Source organism: Musca vetustissima, unplaced genomic scaffold (genome assembly GCF_032173495.1).
Source record: "Musca vetustissima isolate MV318-11 ecotype Yass unplaced genomic scaffold, APGP_CSIRO_Mvet_v1 utg23696, whole genome shotgun sequence".
NCBI lineage: Eukaryota > Metazoa > Arthropoda > Insecta > Diptera > Muscidae > Musca > Musca vetustissima.
This window is the reverse complement of record NW_026874221.1, coordinates 117,339-138,799: the sequence shown is the minus strand read 5'-3', so window position 1 is coordinate 138,799 and position 21,461 is coordinate 117,339. Positions and strand designations below refer to the sequence as shown.

Here is a 21,461-nt window from a genome sequence, read left to right as displayed (position 1 = left end):
TACCCCCAATTTTCGGTATTTTGGGGTTCTTGGGCTCGTTTTATAACTGAATTCTCTTAAATATTGTACATTAGGTTCTTATTCCGTACCAAATTACTCCACTAAAATTTATAAATATAGGTCCAGTTTTTCTGGTAGTCCCCATATAACGGTACCCCCAAATTGACGAATTGACTGTAATTTAGTACATCGAGTTCTTATTAGGTAGCAAATTTCTCCACTATAAATTATAAATATAAGGCAATTTTTTTCTGGTAGCCCCCATATAAGGGTACCCCCAATTTTCGGTATTTTGGGGTTCTTGAACCAAATTCTTGTTATACCCTTCACCACACTGTGGTACAGGGTATTATGTCTTTGTGCATATGTTTGTAACATCAAAAGGAAACGAGATAGACACATGGTTCCTTTTGAGAATATGCATAGAATCACTTTTTAAGTCGATTAATGCATGTCCGTCTGTCCGTCCGTTCATGTATTTTTGTTAACAAAGTACAGGTCGCATTTGTGATCCGATTTGGATAAAATTTGGCACAGTTAACTTATTTGGCCCAAGGACGAACCCTATTGAAATGGGGAAAAATCGGTTGAGATTTAGATATAGCTCCCACATGTATTTTCGTCCGATTTTATGTAAATGGTGCACCAAAGTCCCTATATATCCTTCTATTTGCATGGATTTACATGGCCGAACATGTGACAAGTTTCGATGAAATCGGTTTATAGGTATAGTATTTTGTTATAGGTATAGTATAGGTTGCAAAATGACATGTTTAATTTCATGTTAATGGTCCTTCAAAAATGGGACGTCTGTTAGGATCCCATCTATTGAATATACCCAAAGTGGTGAAGGGTATCATATAGTCGGCCCCGTCCGACTTTACTACTTTCCTTACTGGTTTAGAAATAAATTCTCTCAGAGAAATCTTCCATAAAACCTTCGTCAGCCCTTCTACAGATAGAAGACCTTTAATATGTTTGCTATAAATAAAAATCGGACATATATAAATGACTTTGATTGGGTCTTCTGAAGATAGAAGTTCTTCGTTAGATCTTGGAAAGATTTTCTCCCTATATATATTTATTTTCGCCTACTATATTCACTAGTAAAACTGAAACAGTATTTCAATAAGAAAGACACACCTCCTTCAATGTTAAGAAAATATAATCTTTCTTGGTTCATAAAGAAAGCACTTGACACCGTTGCCATCTTTTTGTTTTCCAAGCTCTTGAATAAAATGCCGAGGCCGCACCATTACAAAAAGAAACGATCGCTTCACTTCCTCTCCATTTAAACTATTAATAAACTGTCTAATAGACTACTTAAAAGATTTCTATAGGCTTAAATTATATTGTTATTTAGTAACGAACAGCTGAAGTTCATATTGAAGCGATGACAGACGGCCGGGTATTGCCAGCAGAAACAGGGGCATAGATCGAACATTTTCAGTTCTTTTTTTTGTGAGGCGTAAACAAGCTGCTTTTGATACCAGCACAAATTGTGGCATCAATTTTAGTAAAATGCTGCCTCATTCTTTGTTTTTAGTTTTTTTTTGTATTTTTCGAAAACAATAAAATAAATAGGGAATTCCCTCCCCTTAATTTCTCTCACACACATTCACATACAGCATTTGTGAATAAGCTTTAAGTTGTTCGTATTTTTTCCTACAGTTTTAATTGTGTAAATTTTACAAACAGCATGATTTTAAATTGTGGTATTCAATTAACTTGACGTTTTGTGGATATTTTTTAAAATATTTGAATTAAATTAGCACCATGCGGTCGTTCGATCAATGACGATAATTTCAATAAATCATGTATTTATTTCTGTAATTGAATGCGGTTAAACATATGATATGCTCTAACTTTAGGGAAGAGAAGGGCAGAATTTTTAATTGTATATATAGATGTCAATTAAGGAAAAGAAAAAAGGGAAAGGTCTATAGAATGTCCCATGTGGTGTCAGTTTTCCGGTAAGGCAGTGAAAAACATCTTTCCAGAATATGTTCGATACATATCCGTTCCATGATTTGACATTTGACTCTTAAATAATGAATGCTCCCTCCATTTTCCATATTTCCAAAACTTATATAGGCAATATAGGCGCATTCTCCAACCAAACTGGCTGGCATTTTGGGCTTTCATCTAAATTGACTGCCTTAACGATTCATCAACGCCCCGACGAAATGACTGAAGCTGAATTTTTGGTGAGGGTCACTCTTACTCCGAAGGTATGAGATATGGCTGGCACGAACCGCGCGAAAAATAACAAAGGTGGTGCCAATGGTATTTGACTAAACGGTAGAGATAGAACTCTTAAATTTGGAAATTTGGTAAAAAAAAGTATCCGAAAAGCACTAAATTTGGTACTATTTCGTATCAAGTGAACGGATAGAGCTAAAAACATGAAAGTTTGAAAATAAGGTTCGATATAAGGAAATATGAACTTATGTATACGAAAAGTACTAAACAGTACTAAATTTGGTACAATTTAAATTTTGAGCTGGAATTTAGAAACTTAAAATTAACATTGGGATATGAAGGTAGTTTTGGAAATTTTTACTTATGTGTACGAAAAGTACTAAATGGTACTATATTTCGTACAATTTGAAATTTGGAAAAAAGATTACATTTGGAGTGTACGATTGGAATATGGATGTAGTTTTGAAAATGTGTACATATGTGTATGAAAAATACTAAATAGTAATGTATTTTGTACAATTTGAATTTTGGGTGAACCCAAGAGCTTGATCAAAGAAATTTGGACATACGATTACTATTGGAGTGTGGAATTAGTTTTGGAAAATTGTACTTGTGGGTACTAAATTTGTTACAATTTGGATTTAGGCGGATGAAACTGGAATCCAGAAACATGAAATTATAATTACCGTCTGAGGGATTGGGATATTTATGTAGTTGTGTATGAAAAGTACTAAATGATACTATATTTCGTAAAATTTGAATTTTGGGAGACCGATAAAGCTGCAATTCTGAAATTTGGAGTTGAGATCAGTGTTGGTGTGTAGGATTGGTATTTGTAGGAAATTTTAGAAATATCTAGAAAATTTTTACAATGTGGAGTTAGGGTGAACCGATAAGGCTGGCATCATGAAATTGGGAAATACAATTTCAATTGGACATTGGTACTTGCGTGTACTAAATGGTACTAATTTTTGTACAATTTTGATTTAGGTGATTCGATTGAGCTGGAATCATGTAAATTGGAATTATGATTACCGTTGGAGTGTATGATTGGGTTATTTAGTAAGTTTTAGAAATTCGTAGTTTTGTGTACTAAATGGTACGAAATTTGAATTTTGTTGAACCGAAGGGGTTGGATTCCTGAAATTGATGATGATATGATTCCTATTGCATTGTTGAGGTAGGTACTTATGGAAATTTAGTTATATGTTCACCAAATGGTACTCAATATGGTAAATTTTGGATTTGGGTAAACCTAAAAAACTCGAATCATAAAATTTGGAATTAATTTTGAAAATAAATATTACAAGTACAAAAGGTAATATATGGTACCAAATTTGGTATATAGTCTTGAGATGTTCGTGAAAATTCCTGCCAGAATGACAATCGATATATTACAAAGGCAGCAATCAAACGTATATGAAGTTTGAACATAGGGACTATTGGTCCTCCTTTCGGTACTTCACCTGACCGCAAAGTAATAAATCGTATAGTGTTGAAATCTCGGTGAACATCTGTGATCTCGTCTTCGAGGTATAACATCATATTAAAAGAGCATTTTTTTTCTTAGCTTTTAGTGGGACGTAGCTTCGTCTTGTTAGAACTAAACGATGCGAAAATCAATATCAACTCCGACAATAAAAAAAATCATTAATCATCTAATGATAATATGTTGTTTTTCGAAAAGCGTTGATCACACATTTTTGATGTGCAAATACAGGATGAAGTAATTGTGTGACAAATTATGGTTATACGAACGGATGACCCATTAATTCCACGTTTGGGTCGGTCAAAAGTAGCTGGTTTAAATCTTCTCTTGTTCGTTATTCGAATTTCTACGCAATTTTGTACCACTTAACATTTTCTGTCCTACATTGCTGTCATCACATGACCAGTTTTGCTGAAAAAACACGCGACCATTTTCTTCGACGTGCTTCTTCCAAAAACAACTTTTGTTGAATTTGGGTCGTCTTCGAAGACTACCTCTCGTAGAAAGCCCATTTATATAGGTCGCAATTTCATAAAGTCATAGAATAACTAAAATGGGAAATGGGTTTCCCATAGGTGTCAAACTCCTCCAGAGTCGGTTGGAAATGAGCCATTAATACTTCCAACTACTTCAATCCTTGGGCTAGCTCTATTAGGAACGCTATCAAATATGGACCTATATTATAAGAAACTTTCCTAAAAAATAAACTTTAAAATGGATTGAAAAAGTTATCTACTTCATTTCAAATAAATTTACAGATTATAAATTGCAACATATGGTCTCTCCAATTGTAAAATTGTTTTTTAAGCCGAGTTGACCAATAATTTCTAGCATACCCGCAAAAAGGGTCATTGCTCCAGAAAATTACTTTTTGGTAGAAAAAAGAGAGAACACATTTTGGCTCCATTTTTCCACTGGATGATTAATTGTAGCTGTGAGATTGACAAATTATAGTTGCATTACAAAGATGGAGGGTGGTTTTCCAAACGAAAAAAAAAATAACAACTGATTCAGCAATCAGCAGAACCACAAAAATACACCTATTTACCAAAAGTGTCCAATTTGCCAAGAAGAAGTTAGAAGAAACCTCCAGCACAAAGAGAAGAGAATCAGGAGAGACCTATATTTTTGGTCTTTAGCCAAAAAACTAAAATGAAAGAAGAACAAAAAAACAAAAGTAATGTAATCGTCTTTCGTTTTTTGGCTCTCCCTCGCATCGAATCTCTCGTTAAAGGATACGAAGTCGTCAACAATTAACGCTCAACATAACCAAACATGAAGAGAACGAGAGAGTGAGAGAACATTTATGCCATTCACAAAAATGTGCATTCTGTGTGTGGGAGGAAGAGGTAAACACAATTTATTTCGGCGGTGGTGGTGACACATGACCATTAAGGAATCAAGGAACGCAGCCGAATGACGAGTCATAAAATGCAACTTCAAAAGCAAAAAATTAACAACACCAACAACAAGAACAAAAATACCGAATGTGAATGAGGTAGATGGTGTAAATGGATACACAAGGATTACGAATAACGAGGATGATGATTATGATGACAGCAACAAAACATAACAGCGCAAACAAACAAACAAAAGAAGTTCTAAGCACTAAAACGGAAAAAGGTTGAGAACTGCGAACTAAGAGCTGCCAGGCAGGCAACAAACCAAAATACTCTGAAAGCATAAAGTGAGGAAAAAAGAGGAAACGCAGAATATGCAGCCGGAAGCATAATAAGAAGAGTGTTTACGGCATACACACAACAACTTCCCATGCAGAGATGGGAAGTATTTATTTAATAACATGTGTTTTTAATGGCAAATCGATTTTAGAAATAAAATACATTTTTTAAATATTACAAGTAATTTCTGCTAACTAGAATAATTAGACGTAGAAAAATAGTAGTTTTTGAACATTTTTGACTGGAAAAAATAGACGTAATAAAATAGTAGAATTGGCTGGTATAGTCCATCCTCAATGTGTTAGAAATAAAACGGTGGTCGAATGTCGTAATTAATGGATTGCCTAATGGATGTTGTCACTAGATTTGCATCTATATGCAATGTTTATATTAATCCAATAGATATGCCACATAGCTGTTATTTCGCCGGTCGTACGTCCGTTTTAGTCAAATTTAATTCTGTGTTCTTAAAGGACACTATTATGGCCAACTATCGTCGGGGGCCTCCAATAAAGCTGAATGATGTTATCGGCGGCAATCTTCAAACTAACGTCTACTTAGGTGACCACCTCACACCTGCTTCTGCTAGGTTAATTTATGTTTGTAGGAAGCTTAGAAATCAAGGCAAACTGAAAAAGTTCGTACTGATTAATGGCGATGAACCTGCAGTGAATGCTGTGTTTCCTGACGGAAATGAACGAATTCTTAGAATTGGCGATTGTGAGAGTCTTTTGTAACAAGAAGCTTTCTCTTCATTATTATTCCTCCCCGCATATATTTTTACTATTCTTTGCATAATTAGTTATATTTACCCCATTTGAAATTTTGAGAAACCGAAGCCAAAAGTTAAAAACTCCACTTTTTACTCAAATTTAATGGGCATGTTCAAAGGTGCCCCACCCGTGGCTTTTTACGGAAATGTATAACTTTTTTTGTAATAAATATATGAAAGAAATTACATTAGTTATGTTTGAAATGATAATTGGAATGCAAAAAAATTTTAACGAAAGAAAACTTTCACAGAATTCTTCCTGCGCCCTTACAACCAAAAGAATAAAAGTTTACAATTACACTGCGAAAACATGGTCACCCATGTACAATTTGTCAACAACTAAAAAAGCAAGCCAAAGTGGTTTACGCAGATAAACAACAAGATTGCCATATACAAAAATGTGGTAGCGGGTCTGAAAAAATTTAAACCAATATTTTATGAGCGCTGTTCAAATGTGCCCCCGTTCAAAAGGTGCCCCCCTCTCCCCTACCATTTAGTACCCCTAAGTATACATTTCTAAAACTACATTTAAACACCAATCCTACACTCCAATAGTAACCTTATCTCTAAATGTCAGTAATCCTACACAATAACAGTGACCCTAACTTCAAATTCCAGGCTCTATCGGTTCACACAAAATCCAAATTGTACCAAATTTAGTATCATTTAGTACTTTTCGAACACATAAGTACATATTTCCAAAAATACCTACATATCGCTATCCTAAACTTCGACGGTAACGTTCATTCTAGCTTCAGCCGTTTCAGTAATTATTAGTTTATTATGAAAATTATATCATTTAAATTCTTTTAATTGGTCTTTAGAGTAAATGTTCAAAATATTTCCTAATTTTCAACTAAATTTTCCTTATCAATTTCATTACAAACACACATTTTAGTTATGTCTGCATTATTATTACTAGCGGACTCGGCAACTTCGTGACATCCCAATTAAACACATTCACATTTACATTCCAGTGTTTCACTAATTATTTTGAATTTTTATATTCCACATAAAATTTCTCATTATAAATCAACTTTCCATTTGTCCGGACTTTTCTCGTTATTTTCCTCAAAATATTTCTTAGGAGTGTTATTGCTTGCCCCCAATTTTTCTATAACTCCATTTTTTTGCATAATAAACGTTTCCGATGTAATTACGAACATCCATCCCTGTATTCACCGCCTCCACTTCATGAAAAAACGCATTCATACACACACAAATGCATAATCACAAAGAATTCGTTAAACAAATTCATATATCCCCCCACAACAACAACAACAAAAAACCCAAACATTTTTCTAAACAAATTGGCAATGAATGGAGGAGCAATAAACAACACAAAACTGTGATTTAATGACATAAAACAACAACATAAAGAGAGAATTAAAAATATTTAATTTTCCCATTGTTTTGGTGTTGCTGTTGTTGTTGTTGGAGAAATTTTTGGTGTTAACTGCAACACGAAACCCAAAATGTAGAAACTACTCACCATTTAAATCCTTTGTTAGCTGAGAACGTGTCGACATGTTGGAGCCGTGAGTTTGTGTGTCTGTGTGTGCCTTTGCAAAATTTTCTTTTCAAAAGGGGGAAAGTAGTTGGCTGAAGATGCCAATGATGATGATGAAGATGCTGCTGCTTCTGCGGCCGCTCTCAACCAAATATAATAATGATGGCGGTGATGATGCCTCCTGGATCCTAATAATGAGGTTGGTTCATTTACTTGTTTTATTTTGTTGTTTTTTGCACACTCTTGTTTTAGTTTAGTTAATGTCGTTGGTCTGTTGGTTTTATGGTTAGTTGTCGTCTCTGGTCTTAGTTGTTGTTGTTGTCGTCTTATTCGTTGTAGTTGTTGTTGTTTGTACGATTATCCACAAAGTTCATTTGAACACAATAATGAAGTTTATTTGGGCGTGTGTGTATGTTGAAGTTGTTTTTTTTTTGTTTTTGCTTCTTCTTCTTGTTTTCTTTCTTAAGGTTACAAAACAGGATTTTGTGATTTTTCTTTTGGCCTCTAAAAGATGAATCAATGCTGCTGACTGGCTGGTGGTTGGATAAGTTAGCCGGTTTTTTTGTTCAGTTTCTTTTGTGGTTATTGCCACCAACAACACAGTGACCGACACAGGATTTTTAGGCTCTACTTGGATTTTGTGTGCTGGTTAAAGCTATAACAGTAGCAACAACAACAACAACATCAAAAACCAACAATATCGTTTTCCAATTGCAGCAGCCGCCGCCCCGAGCTGCAGCAAGCAAACAAATAAAATGTTTCTATTTTTTCTACTCCCCGTTCGTTTTGTTTGTATCCAATTTCAAATGGGGTTTTTTGTTTGTTTATTATTTACTTTTCTATTTATTCACTTCTTTTGCACTTTAAGCCATTTTGACCACAAATAAATAAAAATATATGTGTTGCAACTGGGAATTTTGTGTACTTCTTTTTATTCGCAACTTCACTAATTGACCATTTTATTCTTCTTCTTCGCGTTACAGGCGCTATTTGGTGTTTCAGTAAAAATTTTCTACTTCTCCGCCAAGTAATTTTCCCCCGCAATTCCTATTCCACCCTCTCGTAAACAGCACGCACTTTTCTCTCGCTCGTTCACTCTCTTTTTCTTCCTGTCACACAAGAACAACACACCACTAACTTAATTCAACCGGAGAGTTAAGAATATACCAAACAAGGGGGGAAAAGTAAATAACACAATGAGATTTTCTCCACACTTGAATTAATATTATTTTCCAATGAATAAAACATTGAATAAATTTTTCATAAATCTGACAGACACACACAGGAAAAACTTTATATATTTTGTAGCCGACAATTATTTCCAATTTTAACTTTGTTTTCTTTCATAAAATTTAATTTAAAAAGATAAATATTTTGCACTTCTTCAACACTGAAAACTTCTCCACAATCAATGCAAATTATAACTCTCACTGACTTCCTATTCTCTTTGACTGAGCGGCGGGGCAACGTAACAAAACAAATTCCGACTCCGCGAGTACGAGTACTCTATTCGATGGTTGCTGAACGACTGTTACATTTGTTGAAGCTGTCATCGGAGTTCAACGGCGTTGTGTTCGTATAGGCAACGGCGTCAAGGCCAATAATCACTTTGTTTTGTTTACAATTGAAAAAATAAATAAATTTTATCAGTTTCTTAAGTATTGTAATATTTATAATTTACTTTAAAATGTTCATTCGTAAAAAAAAAATAATTACAAAATCATTTATTAAATATTAATAATTAAACAACAAAATTTTTTGGGAAAACCAATTAGTGATTACCAAGTACTTGTTGAACATAAAATACACTTTGAAAAATTAGAAGAAATTGTCTACACAGTCGTCAAGTCATATTGTTTAAAAAAATTAATAAAAATTAAATAAAAAACAAGAAGGTTTTATCGTATTAAGACCATTTTGTAAAAATTTGACATAATTTTTTATTTCTAAAATAAAAAAGGCAACTTTAAATTGCGCCTTAAAACAATTATATTTATTTAATCAATTCTCACCCGTTGTCATTTTTGTACAGAAATAAGGTGTTAAATATGAAAATATATTTTTTAAAGTAGAGAATTCGGTTCCCTAGGGACACAAAAGTGATTTTTGTCAATATTATATACTACAAAAGATATACTACAAAAGATATACTACAAAAGATATTATATACTACAAAAAAGCACTTCAATATGCTTTACAAAGAATCATAAATACACATTAGAATGTGTTTCCGTACTCAAAAAGTTGTATATATTTAATTTGCTGTTTTAGAACCTGCATGAGTATTTTAGAAATCAAATTTTTCCCATTTTTTATTATAAAATTTAAACGTTAACATTTGGTTTGTTCCAGTACTTTTTTAAAAGTACTGCTAGTAAAAGGGAACAATGTCAAAATCTCAGAGTACAAAATGATTGGAAAAGTTCGGTAACGGAAATCTAGTTAATATTTCATGACAATATTTCAAAATCAACACAACAGCGAATCAGAAATTGGCATTCCTGTTTACCATTTTTACTCGCCCAAATTTCTGGAGTAAAAAGTTTACAAAGAAGACGCCATTTCGTTTTGTGTTCTCTTAAATTTTGTTGATATATTTACTAGAATTGTGGGTTCATAAACGGGTTTTAAGTAAGATGTGGCAAAACTTGTAAAATTTGTAGATTTTTGCAGGTTCTGGAACGGAACTATTATCAATTTAGTGCCATACACTCGAACTGTTGCAAGCAAGGTGTATTTAATAAGGTGTATGCATCAGCTACAACAACTAACATTTTACAAAAACAACATTGCTGTTATAGAAATTAAATTGTCATGTTGACAATTAGTTTTTGACAAAAATAAATAAAAACAATTATCCATTTATGTTTATTAATTTGTGTCAAGAACTTTTCTTTGAAGAATAATTAGGAATTTGTTTTTTTTTTGGATTTTTGGCAATTTTAAGTTTAAGACCCGGTCACGAATTATTTTGAAATGTTTCCAACGTGTAGCCCTTGGTTCCTGGTGATATTGCTTATATTGTAAATTACAATTTTTTTCGAAGAATTGCCTTCAAATTTCGCCTCCTTAATGGAAGTTTGGTGGACGTAAATCCCCGGCCAAAGACTAAATCAAGGAAATTGTGTTGCCCTTGTGCAATCTGTCTATAGGAGAATATCAAAGACTTTCACCTTTGGATTGATTTTTGGAATCTGCCTATTCCAATATAGGCTACGTACGTGTAGCTAGGATTTATGAACAGATTTCAATACGGGATACAAAACGTAAACTTTGGATCAAATCAGCGAAAAGGTTTAAAACTGATTTAAGTCTAAGTTTGCTTTTCGTCCCTCTCTATGAACATATTTTTCTATCAAACTCCTAAATTTAAATTCAATTTTTGTAAATCGTAATTAATTGTTGAAAATGTTTTTGACAATTTACTTTACAAACAATAAAGAAAAAAGTTTAAAACCATATGATTGTCACTTACACCTTATTTAATACACCTTGGTTGCAAGCATTGATCCTTTTGAGGCAATTTTTACCACTTTTTGACACATATTAAGCGGTGTTTATGTCATAACTTGACAAATGTTCGTTGCCGCGTAGCCCATTTGTTTGGTACTGCAAATGGGATATATCGGTCCACGTTTTGGTGTAGCCCCCATATAACGGAGCCCTCTAATATTCTGTATTTTTGGGATTATGGACAAGTTTTTTCACCGAATTGACTGTAATTTGGTGTTATTTGATATCTCGGTACTAAGAGTTGTTAATATTGATCACAGTTTCAGGTTAGCCCCCATATAATGGTAATCCACAGTATTCGATATTTTGGATAAGTTTTCCAACCAACTTGGCTGTAATTTTGTATTTTGAGTTCTCATTGTATAACACATTTCCGTACCATGGTATAATAATTACAAGGTAGGGCACAGCTACAAACTGATTAAAACTTTTTCTTAAGGTGGCTTGTTCCATCAAATCAAAATACATATTTTGTGTATGTGTGTGTATTGTTTTGAATACTATGTCAAATAAATTCAAAATAAATTGAAATGAAAATTATGTTTTTAACATGTTAGTCTGGAAGTAATTACTTTGTTATGGATGAAACAAACATTTGATGGTATTCCCTGGATCTTGGAAAGAAATTGTAACCTTTCATTCATTTTTCGCGTTTTTAGATTTGTTTTGAAGAAATGTCAAATAAACACAAACACTTGTTGCGTATATTTTCCCCGTTTTATTATATTTTGATAACTTCAATCATCTTTTTCTCATTCTCATGGTGTGGGCATGGCATAATTATACAAGGTAGTCTCATGCAGTCATATGTTTCCAATTTTTTATTAAATTTCAGCTTTTAAAATTTAAATGAAAATATCTTCCTTCGAAATGTACGCATATCATGTGTTCAGTGGCAAAAATTGCTAAATAATTTATATTTATAAATTTTTTGAAGATCCCTGCCTTTAAAACGTATAAATATATATGTTGTTATAACCATGGTTAAATCTCGTGAGCCATGTTCAGCTTTAAAAAAATAAAAATGCCAATCGGCACACATAACATTTTATGGAATTTATTTCTCATATTATTTAAAACAAAAAATTTATAATTCCTTTGGTTTAAGGGAACCCCATCCATTCTCGATTTTAATTTTTCAAGATTTTCAATGGGCAGGTAAATCAATACCAATGCTTGTTAAGTTTTGTAACTTTGCACATATATATTTGAAGATTTAAAAGAGAAGAAAAATAATTTACAAAAAATGTTTGTTATTGCTTTGTTGTTGTACATTGTAATTAAAGAAAAATCCTTATTTTTTATGGCGGGCATGATAACTCCTCGCTGGAACATCGGAATCCGAAAATTCCAACGGTGTTAGAAAGAGTACATGTCTGGCTCTCGTATGAACTAGGATTATTGACTTCGCTCTAAAATTAACAAAATGGCGGACTTTTGAAAAAAATATTTTTGAAAAATCGCCGATTTTTGACCAAAAACCAAGTTAAAAAAATAAGGAAGATCTTCACCGATTGGCTTTATCCTAGTTCATACGATAGCTATACACTCACAGAGAATCGTGTAAAATTTTGGAATCGTTTGGGTTATTAGTTTTTGAGTTATCGTGCCCGCCATTCGCAAAAGAGAAAAACGCGTTTAAAGTTTGAGAAGCCCTTTAGCCGTCATTTGATGCTGACACAATAGATCGGCTATATCTTCAAGAGTTCTTGAGATTTTCACTTGAAATTTTGTGGAGACATTCTTGAATTAGTGTAGAATCGAATTAAATCAAAAAAAATTTTGACCCCGAGAATGGGGGGGTCCCCTTAAATTGACGTTTCATTGCGGATAGTCACATCTCACGTTATTTTGTAAATAATATTGACACTAGTATTAAACTCAAAATAACAAAAATAAATATGTCTTCAAATATTTAGTAAGCGTTTCACAATCGCCATGTGTGAACCCCCTGTTTATTCATTAGCAATCATATGGCACGCATTTCCAATTGGAACGCCTCCCACTACACTAAATAACAGCACTGTGCATCGATTTGACAGCAGCTACCTTTGACCGTTTAGTTTACTCTCTTAAATCGTTTTAATAAACAAAACAAAAACTCTTTGGCTATCTTGTCCTCTCTCTATCTCTTCATATTATTTAGTTCTTATTTACAAGTGCAAAAAGACGTTTCGTTTTTGTGTGGTGCTGGAGTAAAGGAAAAAATGGCCAATTTTAGCGCTCTAAATAAAATGATAAAATTACAAAAATTGTTAAATAATAAAAGTAAGTGAATTAACAAATATGCGTAATGGAAAATAGCGTAAAATAAAAGTGAACAGCATTTAAAGCAACAAACGCAATAGAACTATTTCACAATATTTGAAGTCATGGTGGTTTTGCATTGGAAATTAATGAGTGAGTGCGGTGGATAAAAGAGTGTTGTTGCTCCCCAATAAGAGAACGGCATGCCGCTGTTGACCCCTTTTCGTGTGTGTGTGTGTGTTTGTGCGTGTGTTCATTCGTGAGTGCGGCGGCAATAACGCATTGGCATTTGCCTGACAGTTTGAGATTACAAAGAGACGGCATTCTTCTGTTTTGTGAAATTTGCAAAATTAATTTGCATTAATTATAACATTTTCTAAAAGTAACAATTCCAATTAATAAAACAAAACGAATTTCGAAAATATTTCGCAAAGAATGGCTGAAGAAACGAAACTTGGCAATTCAGTGTCTGAGGAAAATGACGATGAAGTTAGCTTTGATAAGCCGGCACCACCAACGGAACACGGAGAAAACCTGAAGGCTTTGGTTAAACAGCTGATCAAAGAACGCCAATATGAAGGTGTTGCACTGCTATTTACCACAGCTAATGAGGCACCCAGAAATGTGGCCTTGTTGCGAGAAATTTCCATCGATTTATACAATGAGGTGTGTAAAGATTATCTGACGGAGGAAGTGTATCAGCAGGATCCCGAGCTGTTTGTGTGTGCCGAGGAATTGTTGAAAACAATGGCAGCCAATGCTCCACCAGAATCGCTGTTATTGGAATTACTGGAACTGGTGGAGGAGAATATGTTTGAGCGGGTCTTCAATTCGGCCTTGCGTGCAATGCAAGTGGTTTTGCTACGGCTTGGTGATCGTAAATCAATGTCATTGCAATGGGCTCTCCAATCGATTTGGACTCGTTTGGCCATGTTACCCGAACCAGAATACTTATATGTTGGCTATGATGAAAAGGAAAAACATTTACTCGAGCAGGATGAAGATGTACAAAACATTCTAATGCACTACATCACCTTGGATTTATTTTATCAGCCCCTAATTGCCGATATCTGTTCCAAGCCTCGTCTTGAAAATGAGATATTTCGTAATTGCCAAGCCACCAACAATAGACGTAATATAATGTGTTGCTTTCTGATCGATGTCATGGGTAATCCCTTCTCTCTGCTCGATTTAAGCAATCAAGTGGAGAGCAAGACGAACACCTATTCGCTGCAATGTGCCCGTTCCCTGGTACAGGGTGTTATTAAATGTGTTCCCGATCCTTACTTTTTCCTCTCCTTTGTAGAGACAAAGGCGCGGTGGAAATTAAATGCTAAGGAGCATGATGGACTCATTGAAAATAAGAAAGGGAATATATTTCTCAGCGAAGATGAAATGCCTCTGGAAAATTTGGCCATTTTCTATTATTTAGTTATTGCCGAGGGAATTGGTGCCGCACATGTACCTCGAGTCTACAATCCCATGTATGTCTGTGAAATGAGCATTTATTTGGCCCAAGAATTGCTCAAGGAAAAATTCCCTGCCTTACACGATAAAGCCCTGAAGCTGGTGGAGAAATCGCTCCAAAACTTGGCTAATAGAAAAATACCTTCCTCTGATTTAGATTTGGAAATCCACAAAGTATTTTGTAAGTCGCTATGCCATTTAGTGGGCTTTTCATCACAGACCCATATTCGACAAAATGGCATTAAGGTGCTACACCAATATATCCTGTCATTCGATGATGAGGGAAAATATTTGATTTTAAAAAATCTAATGGCCACTGTCAATCATCAAGGTCTGTGTGGTTATTTGGGTACCATGTACAAGGACTTGGTTGCCGAAGCATTGAAAGCATCATCACCCCTACCCACATCATTTGCTGGACAAGATTTTCGTACGATATTTCTGCAGAACATATGTAAACTGCCCCAGGGTGTTGAAACAGATTTAATTGAAAATTCCGATAAAATTATTTCCACTCTGAATGCGCTGCGTTTCTTTGCATTGAAAGATGCTGAAAATCGTACTGGTTTTTGGTCATTCGCAAAGGATATTGAAGATAACTATTTGATACCATTGCGTAAGGGTTTAAATTTATCCGAAGCCCACTACAAGGGGGAATTGAAAAAGGTCCAGGAAGGACGTGATACACCCATCGATATGGAACAATTGAAAATGCTCGATGTTGCTGTGGAAAATGATAGCACTGGTGCTGGTCTGGATTTGCAGCTGAGTCGTGACAAAAAGATCGAATTGCTCAATCAAAACCTGTGTACATTCGATTTGATACGAAGTTTGTTGGGGCGGGTTTGTGAGTGTTTTGATAATGCTCCCAAGGATGGAAAGACTACTACTACTAATGATGCTTCAAATACGTAAAAGATGTCATAATAAATAAAATAATAAATGTTATTTTTTATTCTAAAGCTTAAGTTGCGAAATCTTTTAATTACAATGTAAACTATTAATAAGGAAAATTAGTATTAGGTATTGTAGAGTTGAAAGATATTAACAATTGGTTAAATATAATCTTCATGTTGGGAAAAGATCGGTTCATAAGTAATCAGTTGTAACGCTAGCCATTTGTCTGCAGGCAGGTCGAGATCGAAAATGGGCTATATCGGTCCACGTTAAAGCATAGCCCCCAAATAAGAGTACCCCCAATTTTCGGTATTTTGAGGTTCTAGAACGCGTTTTTCAACCGAATTTTTATTAAAATTGTCATCTGATTTTTTCCGCGTTTTGGTCTTATTCTCATATAGTGGACCTACTTCAGTACGCTGTGCAAAATGTTGTGCCAATCGGCCTAAATTTGACTCTTTGCTGTTTCATTTTCATAAAATCAGACGATATAGCTCCCCATATATAGGGGAGCTATATCTAAATCTGAACCGATTCCAACAAAGCTTGGCATACATCAATCGGACAAATATTGGGAGTTTGGTGCAACATTTGCCTAAAATCGGACGAAACTATATATGAGAGCTATATATAAATCTTAGCCGATTTAAAAAAAAACTTCGCAAAAATTAATCTGAGCCCAATTCTATACTCTGTGCAAAATTTTGTCTCAATCGGACAACTGTGGGCAGTATGGTGCTCCATTTTCATAAAATCAGACGAAACTATATATGTGAGCATATATATATCTGAACCGATTTCAAGAAAACTTGTCATGTATCAATGTAGACCTAATTCAGTACTCTATGCAAAATGTTGTCTCAATCGGACAAATATTGGGAGTTTGTTGCACCATTTAAATCTGATCCAATTTTCTCCAATTTCAATAGGGTTCGTCCTTGGGCCAAATAAGTGACATGTACCAAATTTTATCCAAATCGGATCATAAATGCGACCTACACTTTGTTTACAAAAATACATGGACGGATAGACGGACATGCATAAATCGACTCAGAAAGTGATTTTATGCATATTCTCAAGAGGAACCATGGGTCTATCTCGATTCCTTTTGCTTGTTACAAGAGTGTGGTGAAGGGTATAAAAATTACAATTAAATATTACAGAAATTTGTATTTGGTGCACATTGTGGATTACTACAATTGTTTGATACAATTGTTGGTATAGGTATATTTTTTGGTATGTCCCCTATATATTCATTTCAAGTAACTATCAGTATATATTCATTTCAAGTAACTATCAGTATACCTATGGTGGGGGGTATCCAAAGTTCGGTTCAAATTTTTCTATATTTAGGGATAATTTAAATATTTTTAGATTTTTTGGTAAAAATAATGTAATTGATTGCAAAAATATGAACTTTAAAAATAATAGGTGCAATTTTTACTTAAAAAGATAACCTTTTTGTGACCTCTTTACTAAAGGCGTCGTGTAAAAATATTACACTGATAAGGAAAACATTCACTTATAACTGTAGTGTTACGATTCTAATAAAAAAAACCCCTTGCATGTTTTAATTTTCCCTCGCCCGTTTAATTTTTCCATTAATCGTATACTGGTTGGATGGGTCCAACACCCAAATATAAGTAATGACGACAGGCATGTAAGCCTAGCTTTATCAGAGCCACCAAAAAATTCCCGAGTTTTTTCTCCTACCAGTGAGTAGATTCTGCCCATACCACACGACCGCTCAATGCAATGTAAATACAATTAATTCTAATTTTATTAATGCATGATATTTAATTCCCTTTCTTTTAGATATAAACTTATGCCATGTTGCCTGTCGTAACCTAATCACCTCGCCAATTATGGCCAGTAATTGTCAAAATTTCGAACAGCAAGTTTCCCAAACTATTGAAACAACACAGTCTCAACAACATTGTTGGAACCACATCGAGATTGGCGATAGTTCAAAATATTCAATTGGTCGCTGTTCACTAGCACTCTCCAACAATAATGCCAGGCATCACAACATCAACACTGCGAATAGAAGAACATTTTGCACAAAAACGACACAAACTATTGACGAATTCCGTGCCAGAGAAGAGAAACGTGAAGCTGAATACGAACAACAAGAACAGGCTAAAAGTCAAGAGGAGGAAAACGAAAGAGATGCTAAAGCTGAAGCTGTACGTGTAAAAATCTTAGAGGCTGCGTTACAACATGTTCCCACATTGGGCTGGACCCGTAATGCCATTGTACAAGGTGCCGAAGATGTTGGCTATCCCAGCGTGGTACATGGTATGTTCCCACAGGGTGGTTTCGATTTGGTATCCTATTTTAATGGTAAATGCAATGAAGAATTACTGAAGATCCTCAAGAAAGAAACGGATGATGGCAAAAAGGAAATTAACAATCCGCTTGAGTTTTTGGTACGTTTTGTACGACTGCGTCTTGAGATGATGGCACCCTATAAGGGTCAATGGCCGCAGGCGTTGGCCTTAATAGCATTGCCACAAAATGCCTCAACAGCTTTGGCTCAGGTTTTGACACTAGTCGATGATATTTGCTATTACTCGGGAGATCGTTCAGTGGATGTGAGTGTGATAAACTTATATTTATTTTTATTTCTTTAATTTAAAATTTATTATTTTCACAGATTGGTTGGTATACCCGCCGCATTGGTCTGGCAAGTATAATGAAAATGACAGAATTATATATGCTGCAAGATCACTCGCCGGATCATAGCAAAACATGGGAATTCTTGGCAAATCGTATGGACGATGCTGTACAATTACAAATGACACTTATGAATATTGGTGGGACAACATCTGGTGTTCAGAGATCTTTAAAATCGGCTTTTATAACAGTAAGTTTTTGTATTAAAAAAAAAAAATAATTTATTGCTTTTGTTGGCAGTAGCATTTCATGTTAATAACTTAATATGTCTGTTCGAGAACCTGCAATAATACCCAATTTTTCCATTATAATATCGATATTGCTATAAATACATTGTGAGAATGCATGTATAGCAATTTAGGATTAGAATGGGTTAAATATGCCGGGGTTTTGTTCTAGCAACTGAAATACAAAATTATTTATAAATATGATGCTGGCGACACCCTAAGAGTTACACAGCGAAGCATTGACTGCTTACATAGCGAATTGAGAGACATACCATTAGCTTAGCTAGGCAATTGAAAAGGTGCAAAGAGAGTTGGACTTGCAGTAGGAAATCAGACTGGCGCCGCATAGTTTACCACTGACCGGTCTATTGTATTATAATGGGTTAGGTTAGAGGATGCGCGGCTATAGCGAATATCTAAACCATTAATCTACCATCGTGGTTTTACTTCATCCTCGTAAAACATGCTGATTTTGCCAACAAATAGCAAAGTGGAGGTCTGTCTAACAGTGACATCAATTGTTAAATCGATTGACAATCGATCCACATCGAGCAATCTCATTAGCTACATTCACTTTCTCCTATGTCCTGGCACCCAACAAAATTTAACAAAATGCCGTATATCCAGCAGAACTACCTTAGGAATTATGGTCAACAAATTGATTGCTTTAAGTGCCGCTTGACTATCGACAAATATAATCACAGGTACAGAAAACTCCCGCACCTGTGCCTTCCTCCATATTTTGAACCATTTGTATATATCGACAGATCGTCAAGGGCAGGAAGCTCACCCGCCCAGGACTCTCTGCTTGGTATTTTTATTTTAGATTCCTCAAAATAAGTGTTGGGGAAATATAGTCGCTTGAGTTTCTATTGTGACAGAGTTCATAATTTCCTATTGAGCTCAGAACATTTGCGTGTCTGTAGTGTGGAGATCGCCAAGTCCCTATATCCTTCATCTTAAATTCGCTTCTGATTGTCTGAAAATGATTTAATACATCAAGTGGCTGAAGATTTATTATCCCCTTCAGAGCAGCCTGAGGGAGTGATTCAATGCGCTCCGAATATATTGTTTGTTGCCTCAGTGCCTCCGAACAGGCAAGACATCCATAAGTAATAATGGGAAATATGACTGCATCGTAAACCCAATGTACGATAAGCGGTGACAGTCCCCACCTCTTCCCTATAGAGTTGTTGCAAGAGTACAGTGCTATTACACATTTCTTTGTGTACGCTCCTCTACGTTCCTTTTACAAGATAATCGATGCTCCAGGATGGTGCCAAAGTTTTTTAGCTCCAAAATGAGTTCCAAAGCTACGCAATCTATTTTAGGTAGAGAACATGTTGGAATTTTGCGCCTTTTGGCAAATTGTATCAGTTCTGTCTTCGCAGGGTTGACTCCATATCTTTGCAGGCCTTTGTCGTCCTGCGAGAAATTTTCAAATTCTTTGTATGGAAAATTGAAATCGAAACTGATGAGATAGGTGGTTAAGCTTTTATACACTATGTCTCCAACGATAGTTTCCGACGTTATGGTCGTGTAATCATCTCTGTGGCGCCTATAGAGCTTGGATATATAGAGATATCACAGGAAACTTCCTGATTTACTCTACGAGAGTTGGCCCTCTTGTACCGGAACCCATATCCGAGTGGCGTTCACATATAAATTTGGTTAGAATTGGATAATTTTTATTATTATTCTCCTCAAGAGGGTGCGTGTTTGACGTTAACAAATGTTTTTGATAGATCAAACGCTACTAACATTGTCTTAAGGCACGTTCTGTTTAGTCCTCACCTTTTATGTGTACCGATCAATAATACCTTATAGTATGGAGGGAGAAATGGGGGTGTTTTATCCAATTGTTGAAGCAAAGAGCCGACTATGTCTAGACGTTACTAAGGTTCTCTCGTCTCCTTGTGGTGTGTTCGACCATAATAGAAACGTTATTTACAGTTTATTCGTACCGGTTCAAATGTAGAAACAATTCAGATGCTATATTCATTTATGCTCCGTAACTATTATGATGATTTTCAGACGAATGTAATTAAATGTGTCTTAAGTCAAGATGCACCGGTATTTTGGTATTAAACTTGTTTGGAGGTACCACTTTCAAAACATACCAACCCTGAGTTTACAATAATCCACTTGAAATACTCATTGATTTTTCATTGCATTGGAGTTTGAGTGGGAAATATTTAAGAATCCATCTGGATGTTAACTGTCATATCCAGCAAGAGGTTCACAATTTGGAAGATTTTTTCAGTAGTGTTAGCGGGTTATTTTTTCTTTGACATTTGTCAAGTAGAAACTACTCACAAGGAATATAATACATATCGGAAACGTATATATTAAATTGTTTTATACGATTTCCAAAATATAATAATTGTAATGCATATCTTTTGTCAAACATGCAGCCTAAAAGTATGCTACAAATTTTGTCATTATGAAATATAATGAAATAATATTAATGTATTAATTTTCTCTTTTATTACAGGCTCGCAGTATATTGGGCTTAAACTATAATAAATCTTAAAAATTCTCAACATACACTCTATTCTCAAATACAAATGGACACACACAAATCCCACTGGAGTAACCATAAAATGGTTGCTAGCACCTGCAAATTCCTTCTTTCTAGTTATGTCCAAAGTTTGTTTTTATTATGTTGGTTTTTTTTTTATTACAACACAAAAAAATTGAATGCTTTATAATTTATATGGTAAGGCCCTTTTCTTGTCTTGAATAACAAATAAAATGATGTTTATTTAAATAATAAAATGGA

At 34.6% G+C, this 21,461-nt stretch overlaps 2 protein-coding genes across 2 annotated transcripts; both read left to right on the top strand.

Moving 5' to 3' along the window:
• The first annotated feature begins 13,322 nt into the window (after positions 1-13,322).
• Positions 13,323-21,229, top strand: LOC133331700 (ubiquinone biosynthesis protein COQ9, mitochondrial). The gene is made up of 4 exons (XM_061540081.1): positions 13,323-13,433; positions 17,592-18,370; positions 18,433-18,642; positions 21,174-21,229. Exons 1-4 carry the CDS (start codon positions 13,373-13,375, stop codon positions 21,210-21,212), a joined length of 1,089 nt encoding a protein of 362 aa, XP_061396065.1. The 5' UTR covers positions 13,323-13,372; the 3' UTR covers positions 21,213-21,229.
• LOC133331689 (glomulin) lies at positions 13,848-15,794 on the top strand. The gene has a single exon (XM_061540072.1). It carries the CDS (start codon positions 13,848-13,850, stop codon positions 15,792-15,794), a length of 1,947 nt encoding a protein of 648 aa, XP_061396056.1.
• Positions 21,230-21,461: the final 232 nt, after the last annotated feature.

Bases quoted from the DNA above. Each gene is read 5' to 3' on its own strand.
- LOC133331689 (XM_061540072.1), top strand. From the start codon at position 13,848: ATGGCTGAAGAAACGAAACTTGGCAATTCAGTGTCTGAGGAAAATGAC.
- LOC133331700 (XM_061540081.1), top strand. From the start codon at position 13,373: ATGGCCAATTTTAGCGCTCTAAATAAAATGATAAAATTACAAAAATTG. The intron at 13,434-17,591 runs GTAAGTGAATTA...CCTTTCTTTTAG, and splicing joins AAAATTGTTAAATAATAAAA to ATATAAACTTATGCCATGTT. The intron at 18,643-21,173 runs GTAAGTTTTTGT...CTTTTATTACAG, and splicing joins TAAAATCGGCTTTTATAACA to GCTCGCAGTATATTGGGCTT.